This window comes from Balearica regulorum, chromosome 2 (assembly GCF_011004875.1).
Source record: "Balearica regulorum gibbericeps isolate bBalReg1 chromosome 2, bBalReg1.pri, whole genome shotgun sequence".
NCBI lineage: Eukaryota > Metazoa > Chordata > Aves > Gruiformes > Gruidae > Balearica > Balearica regulorum.
This window is the reverse complement of record NC_046185.1, coordinates 756,359-782,122: the sequence shown is the minus strand read 5'-3', so window position 1 is coordinate 782,122 and position 25,764 is coordinate 756,359. Positions and strand designations below refer to the sequence as shown.

The 25,764-nt window shown below is 42.6% G+C and overlaps 2 protein-coding genes across 4 annotated transcripts in view; both read left to right on the top strand.

The window, feature by feature from the left end:
* The first annotated feature begins 1,115 nt into the window (after positions 1 to 1,115).
* On the top strand, positions 1,116 to 8,158 carry CCDC166 (coiled-coil domain containing 166). Its single transcript, XM_010302292.2, has 2 exons — positions 1,116 to 1,222; positions 6,920 to 8,158. Exon 2 carries the CDS (start codon positions 6,952 to 6,954, stop codon positions 7,882 to 7,884), a length of 933 nt encoding a protein of 310 aa, XP_010300594.1. The 5' UTR covers positions 1,116 to 1,222; positions 6,920 to 6,951; the 3' UTR covers positions 7,885 to 8,158.
* Positions 8,159 to 9,821: 1,663 nt separating this feature from the next.
* Positions 9,822 to 25,764, top strand: part of MAPK15 (mitogen-activated protein kinase 15) — a 29,917-nt gene continuing 13,974 nt past the window's right edge. For 2 of the 3 annotated variants that reach the window (XM_075743132.1, XM_075743133.1), the window contains exons 1-8: positions 9,822 to 10,081; positions 16,203 to 16,301; positions 16,752 to 16,781; positions 19,867 to 19,957; positions 20,501 to 20,631; positions 20,788 to 20,951; positions 21,859 to 21,998; positions 23,375 to 23,432. In XM_075743132.1, the coding sequence (XP_075599247.1) occupies positions 10,013 to 10,081; positions 16,203 to 16,301; positions 16,752 to 16,781; positions 19,867 to 19,957; positions 20,501 to 20,631; positions 20,788 to 20,951; positions 21,859 to 21,998; positions 23,375 to 23,432 (782 nt within the window). In that variant the 5' untranslated portion in view covers positions 9,822 to 10,012. The remainder of the gene's footprint in view (positions 10,082 to 16,202; positions 16,302 to 16,751; positions 16,782 to 19,866; positions 19,958 to 20,500; positions 20,632 to 20,787; positions 20,952 to 21,858; positions 21,999 to 23,374; positions 23,433 to 25,764) is intronic. The other variant, XM_075743131.1, reaches the window with a different exon arrangement.

Sequence of the window (25,764 nt, the reverse complement as noted above, 5' to 3'; positions counted from 1 at the left end):
CTCTCACATATTCTCACTCCTCTCTCTCACCTGCTGTTGCACAAAATTTCTACCTCTTCTTAAATATGTGATCACAGAGGCACTACCACCATTGCTGACTGGCTCACCTTTGGCCAGCGGCAGGTCCTTGGAACCGTCTGGAACTAGCTCCCTTGGACATGGGGCCAGTGTCTGGTGTCTTCCCACAGAAGCCAACCCTGCAGCCTCCCCACTACCAAAACCTTGCCACATAAATCCGATACAAGGGTGCTCTCATTTGTCAGGAAATCACCTACAAATAAGTAAATTCTCAAGCTGTAAAATTGAAATTAGAAAATAAAAAAAATCATTTTCACACATTATTATGTGAAATGATCAACCACTGCAGAAAACAACCAAAGGAAGTAGTGTATTCTCCATTATTTTATTCAAGTTTAGATGCCTTTCTAGAAAGTTGTACTTTAAGTCACAAATAGACAGGTTAGATGAATAAGTAAACCAGTGAAATTCCATACCCTATGCCACAGATATACCAAGTTTATATACTGTTACACACCTAGAGAAACAAAATTGCTCATATATGAGGATCAGCTCCTTTTCCCTACAAAATGCAGGAATCGCCTCCCAAAATGTTTGTTTCCTTTCCAAAACAATAAACCCCTCCATAAATAAGGACTGCATTTGCAAAAATCCCTTCTAGCGTCTGCCTTTCCAATGTCACAAACATTCCCATATACGCACACCCCTTCCTAACTTTGTGGGACCTGGGACTGCTTGCCAACCTGTTCGAAAGAAATCCCAAATATACGGACCAGAAATGCTTGAGTAGATACTGGCACCTAATTCCCAAGGAGGACCATGTCTTAAGTCATAGCTTTTCCTTCAGCACATCCTAATAGCTAGCTGAGACTGTTTCCTTATTAATATAGCAGCCTCTATAAATCATATTCTTATAAGCCAAGCTGCCTTTGTGTTTCTGTTTCACTGACGCCAACAGGTAACAAAGTACGTCACCGTCCGGCCTCACAACCAAGCTGGGAACTGAAATGGCTCTGAGAATCTCACTGCAGAGCTTCTCTTGTGACTTCGCGTGTTTCATCACCATGGACACGCACAGCTTACAAACACCACCATTCTTCAGTGTTCACAGTTTTGCTATGAGCAAATGCTCTCCAGTAAACCAGGAACAGCTAGCCAGAAGCAGCTATTCGGAAAATCTGTGAAGACCACAGGAGCAGGAAAGGTCAGTGCTTTTTAAAAAAACCTACATTTTGTACAATACCAACTTTAGCAAGGCCTGTTTTTTCCATGCAGATTTAACAATTTCTGTAACATTTATATAGCGCTACAATTGCCTTTCCTCCAAAACTACACAATTAGTATTAACTCAGTTCTACTACTTGTCCGTTGTGACACCCTTCTAGCTCTTCAAGTCTGTTTCCCAAAACACAACTGCACTGATTTCTATACAGATTCCTATATGTCCCTATACCCACTCTACTTCTGATGCAGCTGCCACATTCCCAGCTTGGAACCTGTTCTGCTATTACTATGACAGGCGATTTTAATATATTTATTCTATTTTGTTCACCTATCTACTTGAATTTTGCATGTTTTCATTAAAAAGGGCCAGCAGGTATAATAGGATACTTAACTTTTAGTTACAAATGTCCATTTAAACCATTAGACTTATGAGACTTCTCTCCAGTTCTCAATCCTTGATTGCATTATTCCTCTTTTGAGTAAGTAGTTTAGAAATTCAGCACACAAAGTACTATTCACCCCCTTATTTTCCAATTATGTCTGCAATAATCATTAATACTGATGCATTTTCCTTCTTTAGTATCTGTTGTGGACTTAACTGCGTCTCTCATATTGCAGGTGTCTCAGCATATTTAAAACAATGTTTTATGTTAAGCTGAATCCTCTCCTGAAATGAATGTTTAAAAAGAATTAGCAAATTCTCAATCTGAATATATTCACATAATTGTATTACCACTTACTGTTCAACAATTCCCTGCCTAATTCAAATCACAAAAATTGCATCTAATTACTAGATATACTTTCCTATGATGTATTATCTTTTAATAACTTGATATATAAAGATGATGAACATTTAAAATCACTATATAGGGCATGACCATTATTCCATCACCTTCACTTGGTATCTCACAAATGTCACAAAACATGTCTTCTAAATGATTTCTCAAATTCAGGAAGTATTTAGCTATACTTACTAGTGTCAACCTGTGCCACACAGACAACAAGACCAAAAAAAACAATATTCTGAACCTGACAGATAAAGCATGGATTTCTATCTTGTTACTGCACTTCATCGTTCGTTATTCAGTAACGTTTGACCCTTCTGGAAAACAGTCCTGTGCTCTAAAGGTGCATCTTACTGTGGCCAATTTTACTGGCAACTTCTTAAATTATTTGCACTACAAGGTGTTTCTTCACTGTAGGCTCTTATCTGGGATGTTGTTCTCTTGCCATGGAAACCTGGGTGTACATCTAAGAATAAGCACAGAGGTCCTATCCTCATGTATATGGTACCCATTCCAGAGCTGGCTGATTGGTCCAAGTTATCTCACCGAGTCTTTTGCACTCCATTACACATTACCCTCATAATTTCCTGCAGGACAGATAGCTCTGGCACACTGCAAATTAGCTTCTATCTTTTGGCTGCTATGATGCACATACATGAGACAAGGATCTGGGGCACCATTATCCTCCTTTTACAGAATCCCAGGATCGCAGATGGTTGAGGCTGAAAGGGACCTCTGGAGGTCATCTGGTCCAAACATCCTGTTAAAGCAGGGCCACCTAGAGCAGGCTGTCCAGGATCATGTCTAGACAACTTTTGAGTATCTCCAAGATAATTCAGTATCTTTATTCTGGCTCTCTGAGGCCACTGAAGTTTCCCAGGATCCAGTAGGGGTATCCCTTCCATAACTCTTTAGTTTTTAGATGCAAAATAAGTGGAGGTTAGTATGTGGTACTGTGAGGGTTGAGGGGTGCCTTTGCTGCTGAGTTCACTTCCCTCCTTCCTCTCTCAGTTTACAGCTGTTTATCAGACCAGGCAACTCCTAAGGGGATGCACAATGCTGGGGAGGGAGGAAGACAGGGTAACAGGAAAAGGGTTACTGTCTGTGTGCTCTAAAACTAGCACCCCCTCAGGACTGGTGAGGCCACACCTGCTGTGTGTCGAGTTCTGGGCTCCCCAGTACAAGAGAGACATATAGCTACTGGAGAGAGTCTAACAAAAAGTCACGAAGATGATTAAGGGACTGGAGCATCTCACATCTAAGGAAAGGCTGAGAGAGCTAGGACTATTTAGCCTGGAGAAGAGAAGGCAAGGGGGGTTCATATTAATGTAGAGTGATACCTGAAGGGAGGGTGCAAAGAGAACAAAACCAGGCTCTTTTCATAGAATCACAGATTCATAGAATTGTTTAGGTTGGAAGAGACCTTTAGGATTATCAAGTCCAACTGTTAACCTAGCACTGCCAAGTCCACCACTAAACCATGACCCTCAGTGCCACATCTACATGTCTCTTAAATACCTCCAGGGATGGTGACTCCACCACTTCCATGGGCAGCCTGTTCCAATGCTTTACAACCCTTTCAGCAAAGAAATTTTTCCTAATATCCAATCTAAATCTGCCCAGACACAACTTGAGGCCATTTCCTCTTGTCCTGTCAGTTGTTACTTAGGAGAAGAGACCAACACCCACCTGGCTACACCCTCCTTTCAGGTAGTTGTAGAGAGCAATAAGGTCTCCCCTGAGCCTCCTTTTCGCCAGACTAAACAACCCCAGTTCCCTGAGCTGCTCCTCATCAGACTTGTGCTCCAAACCCTTCACCAGCTTCATTGCCCTTCTTAGGACACACTCCAGCACCTCAATATCTGTCTTCATAGAATCATAGACTGGTTTGGGTTGGAAGGGACCTTAAAGATCATCTAGTTCCAACCCTTCCTGCCATGGGCAGGGACACCCTCCACAAGACCACGTTGACCAAAGCCCCATCTAACCTGGCTATAAACACTTCTGGGGATGGGGCATCCACAACTTCTCTGGGCAACCTGTTCCAGTGCCTCACCACCCTCACAGTAAAGAATTTTTTCCTAATACCTAATCTAAGTCTACCTTCTTTCAGCTCAAGGCCATTACCCCTTGTCCTACCACTATATGCCCTTGTAAACAGTCTCTCTCCAGATTTCTTGTAGGCCCTTTAGGTACTAGAAGGCTACTATAACGTCTCCCCAGAGCCTTCTCTTCTCCAGGCTGAACAAGCCCAACTCTCTCAGCCTGTCTTCATAGGAGAGGTACTCCAGTCCCCTGATCCTCTTCATGGCCCTCATCTGGACTCGCTCCAGCAGGCCAATGTCTGTCTTTTGCTGGGGACCCCAGAGCTGGACACAGTCTTCCAGGTGGGGTCTCATGAGAGCAGAGTAGAGAGGGAGAATCCCCTCCCTCAACCTGCTGGTCACACTTCTTTTGATGTGGCCCAGGATACGGTCGACTTTCTGGGCTGCAAGCACACATTGCCAGGTCATGTTGAGCTTCTCTTCCATTAACACCCACAAGTCCTTCTCCTCAGGGCTGCTCTCAGTCCAATTTCTTGTAGTGAGGTAACTGAAAATGAATACAGTATTCGAGGTACAGCCTCACCAGTGCCGAGTACAGGGGGGACGATCACTTCCCTAGTCCTGCTGGCCACACTATTTCTGATCCAAGCCAGCATGCTGTTGGCCTTCTTGGCCACCTAGGCACACTGCTGGCTCACACTCAGCTGGCTATTGACCAACACCCCCAGGTCCTTTTCTGCCAGGCAGCTTTCCAGCCACTCTTCCCCAAGCCTGTAGCGTTGCATGGGGTTGCTGTGACCCAAGTGCAGGACCCGGCACTGAGCCTTGTTGAACCTCACACAGTTGGTCTTGGCCCATTGATCTGGTCTGTCCAGATCCCTATGTAGAGCCTTCCTACCCTAAAGCAGATCAACACTCCCCACCAACTTGGTGTCATCTGCAAACTTACTGAGGGTGCACTCAATCCCCTTGTCCAGATCACTCATAAAAATCAATGGCCCCAGTACTGAGCCCTGGGGAACACCACTTGTGACCATCCACCAGCTGGATTTAACTCTATTCACCACAACTCTTTGGGCCCAACCATCCAGCCAGTTTTTTACCCAGCGAAGGGTAAGCCATCCAAGCCCTGAGCAGCCAGTTTCTCCAGGAGAATGCTGTGAGAAACGGTGTCAAAGGCTTTACTAAAGTCCACGTAAACAATATCCACAGCCTTTCCCTCAGCCACTTCTCTTTCTGACTGTTTCATTTCCTATTTATACTGGTCAAGTGATTGCAAAGCACTATATTATCATAGCTAATTTATTTGTTTTTCTGCAATAGACTATGTATTTATTGCCTGTGGTAGGTACGTGAAAAAGCACTTGATAGGAGGTAAATGCAATGGCCTGGTTTTATTTTTAAAATTTCAAGGGTTTGGGGACTTTTTGGGTGGGCAGATCATATCCATACTGAGGGGTAGCAGGAGTGGTTTGCAGTGGAAGCACTATGCCACGTTCTTCTCAGCAAGAGAGGACCCAGACAGAACAGCTCGTAACAGCACAGAAAACCACAGCATCAGCTTGGATACCGATGTACTCTGATAGAGCCGTAACATCTTTCTCATAATAGAGTAAAACATTTTGCCTTAATTTGGCCAAAACACCAAAGCAAATTTCGGGTTACTCAGCTATAAAAAAACCCCCCATAATAGAACACAGATAAAGAAGCCCAGATGAATAATCTCCAAATGAATAATCCAGAATGGTCTCAACAGATGCTGAATTGATGTTCAGCCCATAATGTTCGGTACCTATCTCCCACCCACCATCTCTAAGGAAAGAATGCAGTCCTAGGCAACTGGGAAGATCACATCTGCATGGGACATTCATCAAAATTCCATCAAAATGCATGGCACACATTCCATAGTCGGATCGGGGAGGATGTTTCTTTAGCCATTATCCCCTTTAGGGTCATTATTTTACTCTTTCTGTATTCATAAATATTTAGTTATCTGTGTCATATCTCAAATGACATTATAGTTAAGATGATGTTCAAGAAGATATCAGTTTATATTACCTCAGGCAGCAGAAGGATAAGAACATGGTCACGCTCCAAAATGAGTAAACACCTTTATTGATCATTGAAGCCCCAGGTTAAAATTGGTTGCAACATTTCTTTTTCTGCTCTCATTTTGTAAGACAATACTGACTTAACTTTCTAAATCCAGGAAAAGGATGCAGCTGGTTCTTCAAATACAGGAATTCAACTTTGATGGAGGAACAGGGCTTAATCAGGTGCTCAGCTGCCCGCTGGGGTAAAACCACGACAGTACTACTGTCCATAACATTTTCTACAGGTAGCTTCCAGTCCAGCATGATGACTTAGCAGTTATATTTTAGAATTTGCTGTATGAATTTGTAAGTTTCAGGCATGCCTCTATTAGCACTTCAATACTTAACTTGCTGCTGAAGTTTTATGGACAAGATCAACTGCTTACAGAAAGACAGCAAACAACGTACAGTCATAATAATTCACTAGTGGAATTTGATTGCACTCTAAACTACAGAAATAACACATTATACAACAAAAAAGAAATCTTAAAAAGATGTGTATTTTTGAATTAGCAGAACTGCTTCTTCTCAGTTAACTAGGAAGGTAAAAATGCAAAAAAACATATGGGCACGTGTGCTTCAACTCAAGACTCAGGCCAGACATGAAAAATTTTAGGTCAAATATTCTAGCTGCTAGAATCATCATTTCAAAACATAAGATCTTAAGAGGGCATGACTTGGGGGAAAAAAAGCAATGGTCGCACACGTGGCATAAATGCTCACTTAGAATTTGTAATTTTTCATTCTGTTACAGTTTGTCAGAGTTTGATACTGCCAGTGTGGCATATGGCATCCAAGACAAAGCAGATGAAACAAGACACCACGCGCACTGGGAAAAATAACCAAGGAATAATAACCAAGAATGGAGATACATCCAAAGGAATAAGTGACATGGAAATACTTGTCAAAGAGAGGAAATTGCACTTGCAGAAGGAATACAAGATTCTCACGGAACATATGAACACATACATGGGAAGAGTGGAGCATTTCCTGCAGGAAAATAAATTCCTAGAAAAGGAAGCCCAACGGAATCGGGAAGAGAGCAACGCTTACCTCTCTTACATAACAAAACACAGCCAGAAGTGCCAGAATCTGGTAATAACATTAAATGACCAGAATCACACTGATCTGTCTCAAGTCTGGACACAGAAAGAGAAGCTAATCTCACAGTATACAGAAAAGGAGAAGGAGGTAAGGAGCTCTCTAATGAATATGGAGACAAAGTACTCTATTATGAACAAGGAGGTTGAAGACCTGCAGCCTTTCAAAGATCCATCTGTTCAGTTGGAACAGATGAAAAAGATTAAAGAGCTGGAGAAAGAATTGTTGGTCACAAAGATACAGCATTCAGATGAAATGCACAAAATCAAGAGCAGATTTCTGCAGGCCAAGGCCGACTGTGAGGTGGACTTTCATCAGAAGATCCAGGTTCTCACCAAGAGAGCAGAAGTAGCAGCAATACAATCTCTAATTCAGCATATCAAACAAGTAAAAGCAGAGAATTGGCATCTGCGCCAGGAATTGCTGAGACTCATCCAATACTCAAAAATCCTTAAAGAAACCAAAGTTCAACTGAGAGAGCAGCAGCAGCAGCTTCTTCGGGAGAACCAGTACACTCAGGACATGGCACACATGCGCCACTGGTTACACCAACACAAGGCACACAATGCAAATGGCAAAACCTACAGCTGTTACAGCACATTCAGATGTGGCCATTAACCTTAAAAAACACTTCACTCCTTATTCATGCCAATATATCAGTAGACGTAGCTGGACCGTCAGCTGTTGCAACTATTGGTTAGGTAAAAGAGTATACAGAAGTAAATGTTCTGTGTGTAGATAAAAGGATTGATTTACATAGTTCATGCTCAGCATGCAATCCAGACAACAGATCTTAAAAGTAACCTCAGCTTTAACTTTCATGACATCTGTATTAAGACATTTGAAACTGCAATCTCTTCATGTCCCAAAATAAACAATGACATTTTCTCTTTGAGATCAGACTTTGATGTTTCCATGGGCAAATTATATTCTGTCATGGTTTAGCCCCAGCCAGCAGCTAAGCACCACACAGCCGGTGCTCGCTCCTCCTTTGCATTTTGGTTACCTCATCAACAATGACACCAGAGGTCACCCTTACTCTAAGTTTTAACATTCAAAGAGAGATACTTTATACAGAAGTAGACCTTAGCTGACATTGGAAGAGACCTCAAAGGAGGCCTAGAGCAGCACCACTTTCAGTGGCTTTTGAGTATCTCCAAGGATGGAGGCTCCACAGCCTCTCCATGCAGCCTGTTTCAGTGTTTGACCACACTTGCAGTAAAAAAAATTTTTCGTAAACGGAATTTCAAACCCATCACAAATTTCAATTTCAGAACAGTCTGACTGTCTTCCTCTCTGCTCCGCCTGATATTTAAACACATTAGTAAGATCCCCTGAACCTTCTCCCAGCTAAATAATGCCAGCTCTTGGCCTCTTCCTGTATCACAGATGCTCCAAGCCTTAATCATCTTTGTGGCCCTTTGCTGGACACAATGCTGTATGTCCGTTTGTCTTATACTGGGGAGCCCAGAACCGTACAAGATACTCTAGGTGGGGTCTCTCAGTGCTGAGCAAAAGGGAAGGATCACCTCCCTCAAACAGCCAGCAAGGCTCCTCCTAGCACACCCCAGGACAATGTTTGCGGCCTTTGCTGCAAAAGCGCATTTGCTGGCTCATGGTCAACCTGGTGTTCACCAGGACCTCCAGGTCCTTTTCTGCCAACCTGTCTCCTAGCCTGATAGCTTCCAGCCTGTACTGCTACATGGGATTATTCCTCCCCAGGTGCAGGACTTGGCATTTTCCAGTGATGAAGTTCACAAGGATCCTATTGGCCCATTTCTCCAGCCTGACAGGGTTCCTCTGAATAGCAGCACGACCATCTGCTCTATGAACCACTCCTCCTTGTTTTGTATTATCTGCAAACTTGTGAAGGCTGCACTCCAGCCCACCATCCAGCTGATTAATGAAGAAGCTAAACAGTACTGGCACCTGTACTGACCCCTTGGGTACACCGCCAGTGACTGACCTCTATCTGGACTTCATGTCACTGATGGCAAACCCTTGGTTCCAGCAATTAAGCAAGTTTCTAGTCTGTCCAACCATGCACTTAAATAGTCCGTACTGAGTTTGTCAACAAGGATGTTATGGGAATCAGTGTCTGCAAGAGCATGCTGCTAGCAAGGAAAGATCTGCATTGTAGGCATTAGCAATAAGTTGATAGATTAAAGAAAAATAGGAAAATTTTTTAGTGCATTCGAACAATATCAGGTACTGAAAGCAACGTCTGGCATCCCCCGCTGACACTAGTTTACCAGATGAAGGCACAGGATGCTACGCTGGAGAAGTTTTACTTTGCTCACGCCACTCCTCCGCCACGCTCCTGGAAGTGGAGCGCGGCACCGCAATCACAGCCCGCCGCCCGAGGGGAGTCGTCCAGCAGCGGCGGCTCAAGGCTCCCTCAGCAGCCGCCCACGCAGCCAGCAAGCACGACCAAGCCCACAGCATCACCTCCAACCGCGCAGCAGAGCGCCCCGCCAGGAAAGAAGGAAGAAGGAAGCGTCCGCACCGCGTCTCAGGCCCCGCAAGCAGAACCAGAGCACCAGCTGCGTCCAGGTGCCCTACGCCTAGCCTCACGTTGCGCGCCTGCGCGCCCTTGGGCCGCTTGGCGCATGCGTTGTGCAGCGTGGCTGTTACCATAGCAGCAGAAACCTCAACAGGGACAGACTCGCGCGCGGCCTAGGGTGCCGTGCAGCGGAGTGCTTGTCCGCTCGCCGGGCGCGTCGCCCGCCGCCGTGGCTTGGCCGCCATGAACGTGCCAGAGGTGGAGGCGCTCGTCTCCCAGAAGTACGAGATAAAGAGGCGCCTGGGCAAGGGGGTGAGTGCCCTGGGGGCCTTGGGAGCTCGGGGAGCTGGGCAGCAGGGGCCAGCGCTGTCCTGCTGGCCGTCCCGGCGGCACCTTTGTCTGCGGTATCTGGGTCGCTGCTGCAGGCCGCTGATCTGAGCTGCGTCTAGTGATGGAAGTCTGAGAGTTTATATAGTTGAAGAAAAACTGGACTTTGAAATATTTATTGTGCCTAATAGAGAAAAAAAAATCATAAATTGCAGTCTGATAACTTTCTGTTACTTCTTGCAGTTTTTCCACAACTGAATTTCAGAGGAAGGAAAGTGTTATGTGCATAGGCTCATAGAATGGTTTGGGTTGGAAAGGACCTTAAAGATCATCTAGTTCTAACCCCACTGACATGGACAGAGACACCCTCCACTAGACCAAGTTGCTCAAAGCCCCGTCCAACCTGGCTGTAAACACTTCCAGGGATGGGGCATCCACAACTTCTCTGGGCAACCTGTTCCAGTGCCTCACCACTCTCATAGTGAAGAATGTTTTCCTTATACCTAACCTAAATCTACCCTCTTTCAGTTTAAAACCATTGGCCCTTGTCCTATCACTCCATGTCCCTGTAAACAGTCCCTCTCCAGCTTTCCTGTAGCCCCTTCAGGGACTGGAAGGGGCTCTAAGGTCTCCCCGCAGCCTTCTCTTCTCCAGGCTGAACAAGCCCAACTCTCTCAGCCTCTCTACATAGGAGAGGTGTTCCACCCCTCTGATCATCTGCATGGCCCTCCTCTGAACTCGCTCCAACAGGCCCATGTCTGTCTTGTGTTGGGGGGGACCCCAGAGCTGGACGCAGTACTCCAGGTAGGAGTGGAGTAGAGGGGGAGAATCCCCTCCCTCAACCTACTGTTCATGCTTCTTTTGATGTGGCCCAGGAGGCGGTTGGTTTTCTGGGTTGTGAGCTCACATTGCTGGGTCATGTTGAACTTCTTGTTCACCAACACCCCCAAGTCCTTCTCCGCAGGGCAGCTCTAAGTCCATTCTCCACCCAGCTTGTAGGTGTGCTTGAGATTGCACAAATTGGGATGTTGTTGCATGTGAAACTGAAAGTATCTTTAAATTCCCTATCAGGGTAGAGGTTTTTTTCCTGTAATTTACTGGAGAACTGCCAAACAAACCACCCACCTTGCATATACACCTGGTTTATAGCAAAATGTACCTGAGTCTCAAAGCATATGCTATTTGTGGCTGTGTGCTGGTTTTGGCTAGGATAATTTTCTTCCTAGTAGCTAGTATGAGGCAATGTTTTGGTTTTGTGCTGAAAACGGTGTTGGTAATACAGGGATGTACGGACACCTGTCTGCCGATGGGAAGTGGGGAATGAATTCCTTGTTTTGCTTTGCCTGCATGCGCAGCTTTTGTTTTACCTATTAAACTGTCTTTATCTCAACTCACAAATTTTCTCACTTTTACTCTTCCGATTCTCTCCCTCATCCTGCTGTGGGGGGAGTGTGCGAGTGGCTATGTGGTGCTTAGTTACTGACTGGGGTTAAATCACGACAGTCCACCAAATTCTGTCACATTTACTGTAACCTCGTTATTTCAAGTATTATGCTGCATCAAGTAATTTTTTCCTCTATAAAATTACGTATTTTTTTATGTGAGCCCACGTTAATTTCTAAGATCTTTCTCCTCAGACAGTCTCTAAACCCTTCCTGATTATCTGTTTTTCTATTCGGTCAGCTCTTTGCCATTGCCGAGTTGTGTTGATACTAGTAGTTATGTATTTCATGTGCAATTACAGGGGGGCACTTGAGAGAGGCTCAGTTTCTTCATTATCCTCTAAGACAATGTTTTGTTTTTCTCCTTTTGAATTCACACTGATCTTTCTTATGGCTATATTTCATTCTAAGTTGCTGCTGACTTGAGGTTTGCTGGCATCTTGTTACTAGTTATCAGCTTTCTCCCTTTGACTGAATGTAATATATTACATCTTTTAACATGCTAGGTTCTTCAAGCAGAATCACATTATTCTTTCATCCGAAATATCAAATTGTCTGAGAGTTCTATTTGGAGACTGCTTCACAAACATAACTATATACGTTCAGGTCTTTAAAGGACTTTAGTGGCTTCAAGTCCATCATCTAGGCATCACTGACATTATCAAAACTACTAGTTGAGCTTGAGTTGAGACTGAGTGGTTCCAGTCTCCCAAATACCTGTGTTTTCTGCCTCTTGGATGCAGAAAGTTCTGTATGTATTGTGTTTGTACACAGTTGATATACTTACCTGAGCAGTTAAAAGGCTGTTAGAGTCCCTAAAACAGGTGAGGACTGTCAAAAAATAGAGCAGAGAAGTGCAGCAGCAAGGGAGATAAGATGTTCCTGTACAGTGAGGGAATTCAATCAGTTTGGGGTTTTGGGGTGTTTTTTTGTATTTTATTATTAAAAGCTATGTTGTCTACTAAGGGAACAGGAACTTCTACTTAAGTTTTCCCTGTTCTGGATGCCTGTGTGGTACTTGCAAATGGTGATTACTCAGCCTCCCTTGTGGTATAGATCCAGTTTTGTTATTTTTAGGTCATAGATTTGAATCTTAACTTTCCACATTCTAGTAGATGCCTTACATCTGTACATCTCACTCAAAAATGTTTAATGTTTAAATACTCATACAAAGTAAAACAGCTGCAATATGTGATATTGAGTGATTTTCATGCTTAAATACTCACATAGCAACAGTGAGGCAGACTTCCCAAGAATATGTGTGGTCCTGGAGTATGGGTTCAGGTCCTTTGCCATGCATCAGGAAGTACAAACAGTTGAAGTATCTCAGGTAAGTGCTATAATACTTCACTGTTGGCAATTGGGATGTCTCTTTTTTTTCCCAAGTGATAGGATGAGAGGAAACAGCCTCAAGTTGCGCTGTCCTGGGTTCAGCTATGATAGACTTAATTTTTATGGGACACGGCCAGGACAGGTGACCCAAACTAGCCAAAAGGATATTCCATACCATATAACCTCATGCTCAGCATAAAAGGGGGCTAGTTGGGGAGAGGTGGCGCAGCTCCAGAACATGTGGCTCGGGGACAGTCCAGCTTCTGGATGGGTCTGAGTGTGCGGTCTGAGCTGTACAGTCGTCAGGTGAGAAATTGCATTGTGTATCATCCATTTTGTATGTTCTAAGTACTGTTGTTGTTATTTTCCTCTCCCTTTGGTGTCCCAGTAAACTGTCCTTATCCCAGCCCACGAGGTTTTGCCTTTGTCTTCCCATTCTCCTCCCCATCCCGCTGCGGGGGGAGTGAGTGAATGGACACATGGTGCTTAGCTGCCGGCTGGGGCTAAACCACGACATGCGCCAGGGGAGGTTTAGATTGGATATGAGGAAAAATTTCTTCATCGAAAGGATTATCAAGCACTGGAACAGGCTGCCCAGAGAAGTGGTTGAGTCATCATCCTTAGAGATATTTAAAACACATGTAGATGTGGCACTTAGGGACATGGTTTAGTGGTGGTCTTGGCAGTGTTGGGTTATGGTTAGACTTGATGATCTTAAAGGTCTTTTCCAACCTAAACGATTCTATGATACTGTCACTACAAGCCTTGGTAAAAAGTGTCTGTCCCTCTTTCTTATAATGATGGACTTCAAGATCCTTAGGGCAGCGAGGAGGGCACACAGCAAGCTTGCTACCCTGGACTTCAGGAGAGCAGACTTCAGGCTCTTCAGGATTCTCCTTGGTGGAGTACCATGGGACAAAGCCCTGGAGGGATGAGGGGCCCAAGAAAGCTGGTTAGTATTCAAGGATCACCTCCTCCAGGCTCAGGAGCAACACATCCCAACCAAGAGGAAGTCAGGCAAAACCACCAGGAGGCCTGCATGGATGAACAAGGAGCTCCTGGACAAACTTAAACACTAAAAAGAAGCCTATAGGGGGTGGAAGCAAGGGCAGGTAGCCTGGGAGTGTTGTCACAAAAGTGGGATATACAGAGAAATTGAGCAGCCAGGGATCGGGTTAGGAAAGCTAAATCTGGCCAGGGACATCAAGGGCAACAAGAAAAGCTTCTATTGGTACATCAGCAATAAAAGGAAGTCTAGGGAAAATGTGGGCCCTCTCCGGAAGGAAACAGGAGACCTTCTCCAGGATATGGAGAACGCTTAGGTACTCAACAACTTTTTTGCCTCAGTCTTCACTGGTAAGTGCTCTAGCCATACCGCCCGAGTCACAGAAGGCAAAGGCAGGGACTGGGAGAATGAAGAACCGCCCACCGTAGGAGAAGATCGGGTTCAAGACCATCTAAGAAACCTGAAGGTGCACAAGTCTATGGGACCTGATGAGGCGCATCCACCGGTCCTGAGGGAATTGGCAGAAGAAGCCACTCTCTGTCATACTTGTGAAGTCGTGGCAGTCTGGTGAAGTTTGCACTGACTGGAAAAAGGGAAACATAACCCTCATTTTTAAAAAGGGAAAAAAGGACGAGCTGGGAAACTACAGGCCAGTCAGTCTCACCTTTGTGCCCAGCAAGATCATGGAGCAGATCCTCCTGGAAACTATGCTAAGGCACATGGAAAATAGGGAGGTGATTGGTGGTAGCCAACACTGATACACTAAGGGCAAATCGTGTCTGATGAGTTTGGCAGCCTTCTATGACGGAGTTACAGCGTTGGTGGATAAGAGAAGAGCAACTGACGTCATCTACCTGGACTTGTGCAAAGCATTTGACACTGTTCTGCAGAACATCTTTGTCTCTAAATTGGAGAGACATGGATTTGACGGATGGACCGCTCGGTGGATAAGGAATTGGCTGGATGGTTGCACTCAGAGAGTTGTGGTCAATGGCTCGATGTCCAAGTGGAGACCAGTGACCAGTGGAGTTCCTCAGGGGTCGGTACTGGGATCAGTCCTGTCTAACATCTTTGTCGGTGACATGGACAGTGGGGTCGAGCGCACCCTCAGCAAGTTTGCCAACACCACCAAGCTGCGTAGTGCAGTCAACATGCTGTAGGGAAGGGATGCCATCCAGAGGGACCTTGACAGGCTTGAGAGGTGGGCCCATGCAAACCTCATGAGGTTCAACAAGGCCAAGTGCAAGGTCCTGCACATGGGTTGGAGCAATCCCAAGCACACCTACAGGCTGGGTGGAGAATGGACTTAGAGCTGCCCTGCGGAGAAGGACTTGGGGGTGTTGGTGAACAAGAAGTTCAACATGACCCAGCAATGTGAGCTCACAACCCAGAAAGCCAACTGCCTCCTGGGCCACATCAAAAGAAGCATGAACAGTAGGTTGAGGGAGGGGATTCTCCCCCTCTACTCCACTCCTACCTGGAGTACTGCGTCCAGCTCTGGGGTCCCCCCCAACACAAGACAGACATGGGCCTGTTGGAGCGAGTTCAGAGGAGGGCCATGCAGATGATCAGAGGGGTGGAACACCTCTCCTATGTAGAGAGGCTGAGAGAGTTGGGCTTGTTCAGCCTGGAGAAGAGAAGGCTGCGGGGAGACCTTAGAGCCCCTTCCAGTCCCTGAAGGGGCTACAGGAAAGCTGGAGAGGGACTGTTTACAGGGACATGGAGTGATAGGACAAGGGCCAATGGTTTTAAACTGAAAGAGGGTAGATTTAGGTTAGGTATAAGGAAAACATTCTTCACTATGAGAGTGGTGAGGCACTGGAACAGGTTGCCCAGAGAAGTTGTGGATGCCTCATCCCTGGAAGTGTTTACAGCCAGGTTGGACGGGGCTTTGAGCAACTTAGTCTCTGTCCATGGCAGTGGGGTTGGAACTAGATGATCTTTCATGTCAAGGGGGTTGGAACTAGATGATCTTTAAGGTCCTTTCCAACCCAGACCATTCTATGATTCTATGATAGCCCCGACTCAGGTACAGGACCTTGCACTTGACCTTGCTGAACTTCATGAGCATGTGCACCTGTTATTGGCTGCTTTGGGGGCCAGGATGCTTGACCCTGTGGACCTTTGGTCAGACTCAGTATAGATGTTATTAGTCCTTGACTCAACCAAGTACTGCTCGTTGGCCTAATCTCTCTTTCTTCTAGGTAGCTGGTGATTACCTCTTCTTTCATTCCCTCTGTTGAGTACGTTCTACTTCCACACTGACAGTCTGAACTGTGATTAAGAATTCATAGTGCACTGTTCATCTGTCCTTTTTTCTCCCTAGGCTTATGGTATTGTATGGAAAGCAATTGATCGCAGAACAGGAGAAATAGTTGCTGTTAAAAAGATTTTTGATGCTTTCAGGAACAGAACAGATGCTCAGGTGAGACATCATTGTTCTAATATGTCCTAAAAGATGTGGTGGGAGTTCATAGATATTTTCAGGATTTATGTCTCTGAAAGATGTTAGTTATTTGACAATTATGAATTTAATAATACAGTCTACAACTATATTAGGATAAAAAGGAGCAATAAATGTCAAGCTTTGTATATCATGGCATCTACAAAATACTGTTTGATGTCCCTGAGGAAAAAGTGTCTTGATAGGCATGCACAATTTGATTCTCTCTTATGTTGTTTTGCTATAGTGTCTAAGCACAGAGGGCACACTTGTCACTCTAGTGAGCAACTGGGTTTTTCCTAGCCTGTCTACCATATAAGAGTTTCCCCTGCTTTAGAGATTAGAATGGATTTAACACTCTCATTGGAAGTCCATACTCTGTTCTCTCATTGTGTTGATGGTGCTAATAAACTTTTTTTTGTTTATTTCTAGAGAACATTTCGAGAGATTATGTTCCTGCAGGTAAAGTCCATTTTTCTTCTCTCTAATTTTTAATTATCTCTGATGTTCACATATTTTCTTCCCATTCTTTTTCAAAGTACAATGATCAGTGTTGACAACTCTATGCATTTCTTTTCTGCACCATCTTGGTAAACGTTTTTTCCATGACTGGGCAAAAACACCTGAATGAAATGGAGAGTTGGTCTTATTTTTTCTTTCAGATATGCCCTGTTCTTTCACCATTTTTAGCAGTATGTCTACTCTAGGATCACCATATTGACTTGTACTTTCTGTCACTTCTTACTTCTTTGGACAGAAAGTGTTTTTCTTAAATTTTAAATGCCATGATTCAGAGGTGGGGCTAGGGTGTGGAAGAGATTTACATACTAAATTTTTTTTCCTCCATGTGGGAACCAACTTGACCACTTGAAATAATCAAAGCAAAACTAAAAGGCAAGTTCTGTATGGAATTACTTAAGGCTGCTCTTGTTTTGATATAATTGACCGCACACTACGCCTAATTACCTTATCAGTGGCATTAAAATTATCTGTCCATTCCTCCACGGACTTACCATGTAGAAACATCAATGTTTTTGAATAGTGATAATGTTGTTATAACTAGGGTTTTCTAAGGACACAAGCAAGGCAGGCCTCATAAGAAGAGGTATTTCCTAAGACTGTCAAGTTTAAGTCGGAAAGAGATGAGGTTTTTTTCACTTTTTAATCATTCTTTAAGCCTGAAATAGAAGTCACAAACTTAAAAGGTAAATACATATGAGGACAATTCCTTAGAAGTTAATTACCTATAGGTTAGATCATCTCTGAAAGTACAGCACTTCTGGAGTAGATGGGTGGTGGAGGAATTATGAGAAGAAAAAGGATATTTCTCCTGAAGGGAAGAAGTCATTTTCGGGGAGGGAGGTTAATATGCAATTAAGCCCTTACTTTCATGACTTTTGGTGCTCCATAGACTTAAGAATTTTAGTTTTCCGTTCCTATTTTTGAAGGTATTTTATAGCTCTTTCTTGAGATTCAGGACTGAGAAATCAGAAAGGGAAAGACATAAGAAATATTATTTCATTGGTAACTGGTTGTTTGTCTTGATTTGCTTGTCTGTGCAAATTCCTTCCTGTGCATAATGATTGCTTAGTTTAATCTGTATGTTTATCATAAGGACATTTGTTGGACTGGATGACGTTTATTGTAATTGAGAAGTGTTGATGTAGAATCTGGGCATTTTGATGATTCTCTTATGGGTAATACATAGTATGCTGGTCATTAAGCTGCTTGCAGGTTTTATGTTTATTGTTCAGTGTAGTTGAGATCTATTTGGTGCATTTTGGACCACATTTTAGAATGTCATTTTTGGTAATTATGTGAGAACATTGTTCTTTAGGCAAAGATAAGTAGGACTGGCTCTGACAAGATTTTTTTTTCAAGGTAGGACTTTTTTTTAGTATAGATTGAAACTTTTTCATAACTTTCTATTATCAGTTCCAGGGCAAGACAGTGTGAGACAAGGGGGTTTTCCTTCAGTGTGAAGTAAGTTCTTAAACAGAACTCAAGTAACGCTGTCAAGACTGATCTGCATCTCTAGAAAAAAATCCCTTTTGGGTAAAAACTTTCTTTAGATTATTTGGATGGGTATTCTGAATATTGTCCTCAGAATAAATGCAAGGGTAGTTGATGGCCTGGCTGTGTATTACTGGTTTGTGCTGCAGATGAATGTGTTGGTTTGTGGATTTTTCCAAGCGTTGTATATTATAACCAACTTTTGTCTTGGCCTCAGAGTCTAGGAAGATGATGCTGTTGTAAGACTTCTGGAGATAGCTTAATCTTATGATTTTTTTATATTGTTTATAACTGAATTTGTGATGGAAATAGATAGTCTATATCCAGTTCAAATAATAAAAAATCATGTATGTATTTTAGATACAAGCATAGGTTTTATGGTGCAGCTATTTATAATTTGATACTCAGGGTAGTTCATGAAAATGTTGGCATGTTGGCAGTGTCTCTAGCTGTGCAGAACTGTTAGCTGTAGGAAATAAAAGTTGTTAAGACTGAGGACGAAGTAAATGATCTTGACAGTATTGTCAGTCTGCAAATGTGAGGATAGAATTCACCTCCAGTTTAAGGTATCTGTATTTAGGTATCTTTTTGTATGCTGACTGATCTCCTATTACAGTCAGTTCAATCATTGCAGCCTATAAAATCATAGAACAGTTTGGGTTGGAAGGGACCTTAAAGACCACCTAGTTCCAACCCCACGGCCATGGGCAAGGACGCCCTCCACTAGACCAGGTTGCCCAAAGTCCCATCCAACCTGGTCATAAACACTTCCATGGATGAGGCATCCACAACTTCTCTGGGCAATCTGTTCCAGTGCCTCACCACCCTCACAGTGAAGAACATTTTCCTTATATCCAACCTACATCTACCTTCTTTCAGTTTAAAACCATTACCCCCTGTCCTATCACTCCATGCCCTTGTAAACAGTCCCTCTCCACCTTTCTCGTAGGCCCCTTCAGGTACTGGAAGGTGCTATAATGTCTCCATGGAACCTTCTTTTCTCCAGAGAGAACACCCCCAGCTCTCTCAGCCTGTCTTCACAGGAGAGGTGCTCCAGTCCTCTGATCATCTTCATGGGCCTTCCTCTGGACTCTCTCCAACAGCTCCATGTAATGGAGAATGTTTTGGCCTATCCTCAGATAGACACTTTCTAGTCAGTTGGATTTTTTAATTATGAATGTTGATGGCAACTTTGTTCTATTTTCACTGCCACAATAATTCTTGCCTTCAGCAGTAAATACGAGGTGCATAAAGTTGTCTGGATTTTATTCAGAAATGGTACAGAGGGATTTTTAGAACTCTCAGACAACAGAGATTTTTTAAATTTTTTTTTAGATTAACTGGCTGGTTTCATACTATGGAGCAATCTTAAATCCTTCTTTTTTTAAATTTATTTCAGTAGAAGCATAATGAAGGAAATAGCATGTCAATGTTTGTTCTAGACAATAGTACCCAATGAAATAGGTTATCGTCCTTTTTTATCATTCACAAGCAAGACACTTGATTTTGACAGTTGGGTCTCTTCCCTCTGCAGGAATTTGGAGAACATCCAAATATCATCAAGCTGCTTGACGTTATCCGAGCTCAGAACGACAAGGATATCTACCTCATCTTTGAGTCCATGGGTGAGACTTAGCATTGCATCAGCCATTTAAATACAGCCTCTCTTATGAGTTATCTTTGTTTTCTACTTTGATAGTAGTGTGTTGATGTTTTTGTGAATATTCATTTAAGTAGACATATAAGTAGGAGCAGTACAGGGTTTTTTATATATAGCAGTTGTGACTAGATGAGAATAGCAGTGAAACTTTAAAAGGAGTAATAATTATATGAGAACTGGCTGGTTGAGATGAAGGAAAAATGGCACTGAGCAACAAATTAGAAGGCTTGTAGAGATAAGAGTTGCATATGGAAGAGACTGCGCAATTTTATTATAACAAAAGTATACAATAATAGAACAGTTACTGTAGCATGAGCTGCAAATCAAACTGATAATACAGAGAGATTGCAGTACTATTAGTAATCACAGTGTTAATTTCTGTTGAGGATGCACTGGAAAGATTACAGTTTGGATAATGGTCTGTTCTGGCCTTGCTTTGAGAAACTTATATTCACAATTTGGTAATCTTTTACTGATATAAATATATTACCGATGTAATATATTACAGAGACAGATTTACATGCTGTGATTAAGAAGGGGAATTTGCTGAAAGATATCCACAAGTGTTACATTCTCTACCAACTCCTGAAGGCAACTAAATTCATCCACTCAGGAAATGTTATTCACAGAGATCAGAAGGTATATTTTAGTCATAGTCTTTATCCTTCACTCAAGTTTTCTGTTAAACACCAAATGGAAAAGTATGAAAAGAATGCAACTACTAAAAAAACCTTGATAATAATCTTCTGCCATTCAGAGAGTAAAAAGCTTATTTATTTTCATGTGTCAATTCAGCCTTCAAATATCTTGCTGGATGCAGACTGCTTTGTTAAACTTTGTGATTTTGGGCTGGCCCGTTCTTTATGTCAGATGAATGAGGACCAAGGCAACCCTGCTCTAACGGAATATGTGGCAACACGCTGGTACCGAGCCCCTGAGATCTTACTTTCCTCTCGGAGGTAACTGCTTAATATGAGCAAAGGGATGGGATTCTATAATTTCTTCACCACTGGGAAAATTTTGTGTCTGAAAGTCTTAAATCTTTTCATTTTAGATGTCGCCAGATGCAATGTCATGTCAGCAGTCCATTTTCTCAATACACATTTAAACTTCAGTTCTGCAACATAAAAATCTCTCAGTACATTTCCTTACTGGCTTCTTAGATTGTCCGTTTACATACATTATCAGCTCATCTGTTTGTCATCCTTTCTCCCACTAGACTTACTCTTTCTCCCCTTAAATCTACATCTTTACAAAATTTGGTTGAGTATGTTAGTCCTCTTTTCCAAATTTAAGGAGAGTTTTTTGATAGACCTTCAGAAAATATTCTGTAATCAAATGTTAATTCAGCTGCATGTTAGTCAGGCTTTGTCCTTTTTTTGACCTAAATATACAAAATCTTACTATATAGGTTGGGTTAGTATCCCAAATTTGAAATGTGGATGTTTTGGAAATTGTCATTTACCCATTGTTTGGCATTTACTTTGCTTAAGCAATTCCAACTACTTTCTAGATAAATTATGCCCTGAAAAGTCAGTTGTTTCCAAAAGGCAACTTGTATCTTCAGTGTTGGTCATATGAAAAGTATATATTACTTTGTCCTGGCATTTACCTTTTATATATTTCCTCTTATGGTTTCCTAGAATAGACTTTTAGTAGGATAAATCTCCTTTCTGTTTTATGCTTGCCAGTTTCATGATTCCCAAATCTCATTCACTTTATAGTTAAAACCTGTGAGCATTCATATCCAAGGAGTAATCAAGCCTGTTTTTCTAGCAACATAAGCTAATGTAGATGCTGTGAATGCCAGGTACAGAAAAACATTTGCTTGATTTAGTCCTAACTCTATTCTATTCTTATTTGTAGTTACACTAAAGGTGTAGACATGTGGAGCATTGGCTGTATTCTGGGAGAGCTGCTACTTGGGAAACCTCTTTTTCCTGGAACATCAACAGTGAATCAAATAGAGCAGATCTTGAGGGTCATTCCTGCCCCATCCCCAGAAGGTAGGATTCTTCTATGGGGAAAGATATTTAGAGAAGAGATTAAAAGAGTGAAAGAAAACAGCCCAGCTGGATCAGGAGAGAAGGTATCTCTTGTGAGTCATTCTAACATCTTTTCAAGGAAATTAAGGGCTTAATTGTGAAATGTTAGTGTTAGAGGAAAATAAGCCTGTACTTGATTAGATGAGAAACAAGAACCAGGCCTTAAAAACATTTTTGAGATTTATAAGAGGATAACAGTTTAAAACAGAGTATCATACTTCAGTGGAACTTGCATAGTAAAAGTAAATTGGACCTTTTCGTCTGGAAATCTAAACACAGAAGTGAAAGGTGGAGTAAATGTATGTTAAATCCAAAAGGGGGGATGATGATGGTGATGATGATTATTGTCATCTATGAGTTCCAGTCTAACAGCCCATACACTTTATAAACTTTTACAACATATTGTTATGTTCTAACTGAGCTAGCAAATAGTTGTTAGAAAAATAACTACCTTTAGTTTATGGACATCACAGTTTTGGAGAATTCCATTCAAGCTAAAAGTTATTTATCATTTTTATTAGAGATTTGGTTGCTGTGAATGAAATATGAATGTAAATGTGTGCGTGAACACCAAAACAGGAGCTAGAAGAATAGCCAGCACTAATAACAAAAATGCTATTCTGGTCTCAGCAATACAATTGAGGAATGTGTTGATAATGTCATAACCAGAAGGTCTGCGCTCTAAGACAAGACCACAGAACAAATGACTCATTAGCAGAAGGTCCCGTATCCTTACCACAGGACAATGGCTGCAAGGTTGCAGCGTATCACAGGCACAGTTTCTTTTTTCTTTTAGCCAAACAAGTGAAAACAGACACTTTTCAAAACGTTATTGCAAACAAGGAGAACCAACCTATGAGCAGCAACTTTGCCTAGGATTTATGGGGACCAAATAAGCAAGATTTGGAAGCAAAAAAACCATTCCATAGCAACTGTAGACTCTGAGAGTATGACAGATAAGTTCATAAAACAGTTCATCATCATGAATCAAAAAGAACCCCAGTGGATGTGATGCAGAAATCAATAGCTGGTATCCCTTGTTCTCTGTGTCCTACACAAATGATCCTGTCCAGATCATTTGGCCTCAGATATCTTGGTGCTTCTGCGTATGTGGGTATAAGAGTGCAAGTTTATGAAATCTATGATAGAATGAATAGGAATTGAGAAAATCAGCTTAGAAAATTTGTAAGTAAATATTCCATCCCCCTTCCATAAGATCTCCCATTGAGTTTTATTAGGATAATTTCCTATGTTAATGTAAAATATTTGTTTTTCTTCAGCTGTGTAGCTCTGGTAATCCTAATCTTGGCATTAACAGTATCTTTTCATTATTGCAGATATTTTGGCTATTCAATCAGATTACAGGGCCTCAGTTGTTAACTGCATGAGTTCCCGGTAAGCCTTGTATGTTTGATGTGTTTCAGAAGCTGACAATCTACAGTATGATGGTGACAAAAAAATTCCCCTGAAGTTCACCTTCCAGTGTTCACCAGTGGAAATTATTTCTGCTCTCTGCAGAGTCACCTACCTCTAGGGAAGGGACGTAAAGTTTAAAAAAAAAAAAAAAAAAAGAAAAGAGAGAAGATCAATGGCATAATCTGGGAATAACAAAACAAAATGAGGTTGGACCTACATTCCAAGCTATTGTCATATATACTTTCTCAAAATTAGAATGTTTTCCTATCCTGAGTCATTTGGGTATCTGATGTCATTGCTTCACACAGGCAAAGTCTGAATCTATTCAGGCTGACAGCCTCATTCTAGTTGCTTAATGACTCTCCTTGTGATTTTTTTTTTTTTCCTTATGTCTGTCATGGATCTTTTGGATCCACCAGTTATGTACACAAATGGCCACATAATTCTGCATTTATTACATACCTAATTGGTAAACATTAGTAAACTTAATGCTCTTACAATATCTTATGGCCATAGCAAATTACTTGCCAGTCCCTAAGTATTCTCTGCTCCTATCTGTCATGATACTAGTGGGCATCCCTTCTCATTGGGAGTCTGCAGTACACGTAGCCCAGCTATGTGTGGTAGAAGTTCTCTGAATACTTACAGATATGTTTTTATAGGTTTAGATTAGGGTGGCTCAAACCATAAGCTCTAGCAGGTCACTTGCTGTTCACATAAACAGCATATGCGTTTTCATGCTCTTTCTCTGAGTTCTCCAGTTGGTGTACTGGAGCGTTATTCTCTTTCATTCAGGGATGCCAGGATTCCTGTATCAATCTATGCCAGGTAGTTGAGGAACTGAGACCCTTTTGTCCCTGCTGATTCAACTGTCAGCACAGCATGTGTGTTTGACCTTGTCAGGGGAAGTGGATGGCCACAGTATCCCATAGGAATTTCCCTTGATGTAACTTGTGCACTTGCTGTGCACCCGTACTGTGTTTGGTTGGAATGGAGTTAACTTCCTTCATAGGAGCTCATATGCTGCTGTGGTTTATATTTGTGACCAAAACAGTGTTGATAACGCAGCAGTGTTTCAGCTGTTAGTTAACAATGCTTGCACAGCAGCCATCAAGGCTGTCACTGTTTCTCATTCTGCCCCCACAGCGAGTAGGCTAAGGGTTGGCAAGAGACTAGGAGGGGACATAGCTGGGACAGCTGACCCTTCTGACCAAAGCAATATTCCACACAATATAGTGTCATGCTCAGCAATAAAACTGGTGGGGAGGAATTTCTCCAAAGTAGCTGTTGCTTGGACACTGGCTGAGTATCGGTCTGCCGGTGGTAAGTGATTGCTTTTGCACAACGTGGGGTTGGCTTTTTTTTCCCCCCTCCACTTATTGAACTGTCTTGACCCATGAAGTTTTCTTGCCTTTGCCCTTCTGATTCTCTCCCCCATCCCACTGAGGAGGAGAGAGTGAGTGACTGGATGAGGTCTTAGCTATCAGCCAACGTCAACCCACCAGAGTGCTTTTTGGCACCCAACATGGGGCCAGAGGAGTTTGACATCAGAATAAATTTGACTGGAGTGCACTACACAGGAATTTATAGTAGTTACACCTGTTTAGCTGTTGCTGGTCATAATATTGATGTATTTGGTCTCAACACTGGTTTATTCCTTTACCTGCTCCACAGCAAATTTGAGGGCTTGTTAATGGCTGCTTTCAGCTTTTGCAGTTTACTGTGCTGTCTAGCGCTTTTTTGTGTGTTGCCTGGGAGAGTTATGATAAAAGCACTGGCCTTGAGCCTACTCTAGTATTTAGGTCCTGCATTGGTTCTGTCCCAGTACTTTGGGAATCATCTCATGGAGACGATTAACAATTTCTCCTCATCCAAGAGCCAATCTATAGAAGAAATGAAGAATGGCTCCTCCCCCTTCCTCTCTCCTAGGGTAGATATTTTTTTCTGCCTTGTTACAACAGCTCTTCAGTTTCTTGAACATCCTCAGTAACTAGAATGCTCATATAGGTATATGTCAAGAATCCAATTCTGGCTTTTCCTCAGAATAACTGACTATTTGTGAATGCCACACAGGGATGCGCACTGAGGTAGTCAAGTCATGGGTCACAAGTTGCGTAGGACAATTTGGGCAGGTACCCAGAGCAATTTTCAGGTCCAATGGTGCCAGACTTCACACTTGAACAAGCATGGCATCCTGCTGAAGTGACAAAACACTTGAAGAAAGGATGCCTTATCTATGTCAAAGAGACACAACTTCTCACACTGTGCTGGGGCCTGGCCTACACTTACCTTAGCAGGGTGAAAGGGTCTC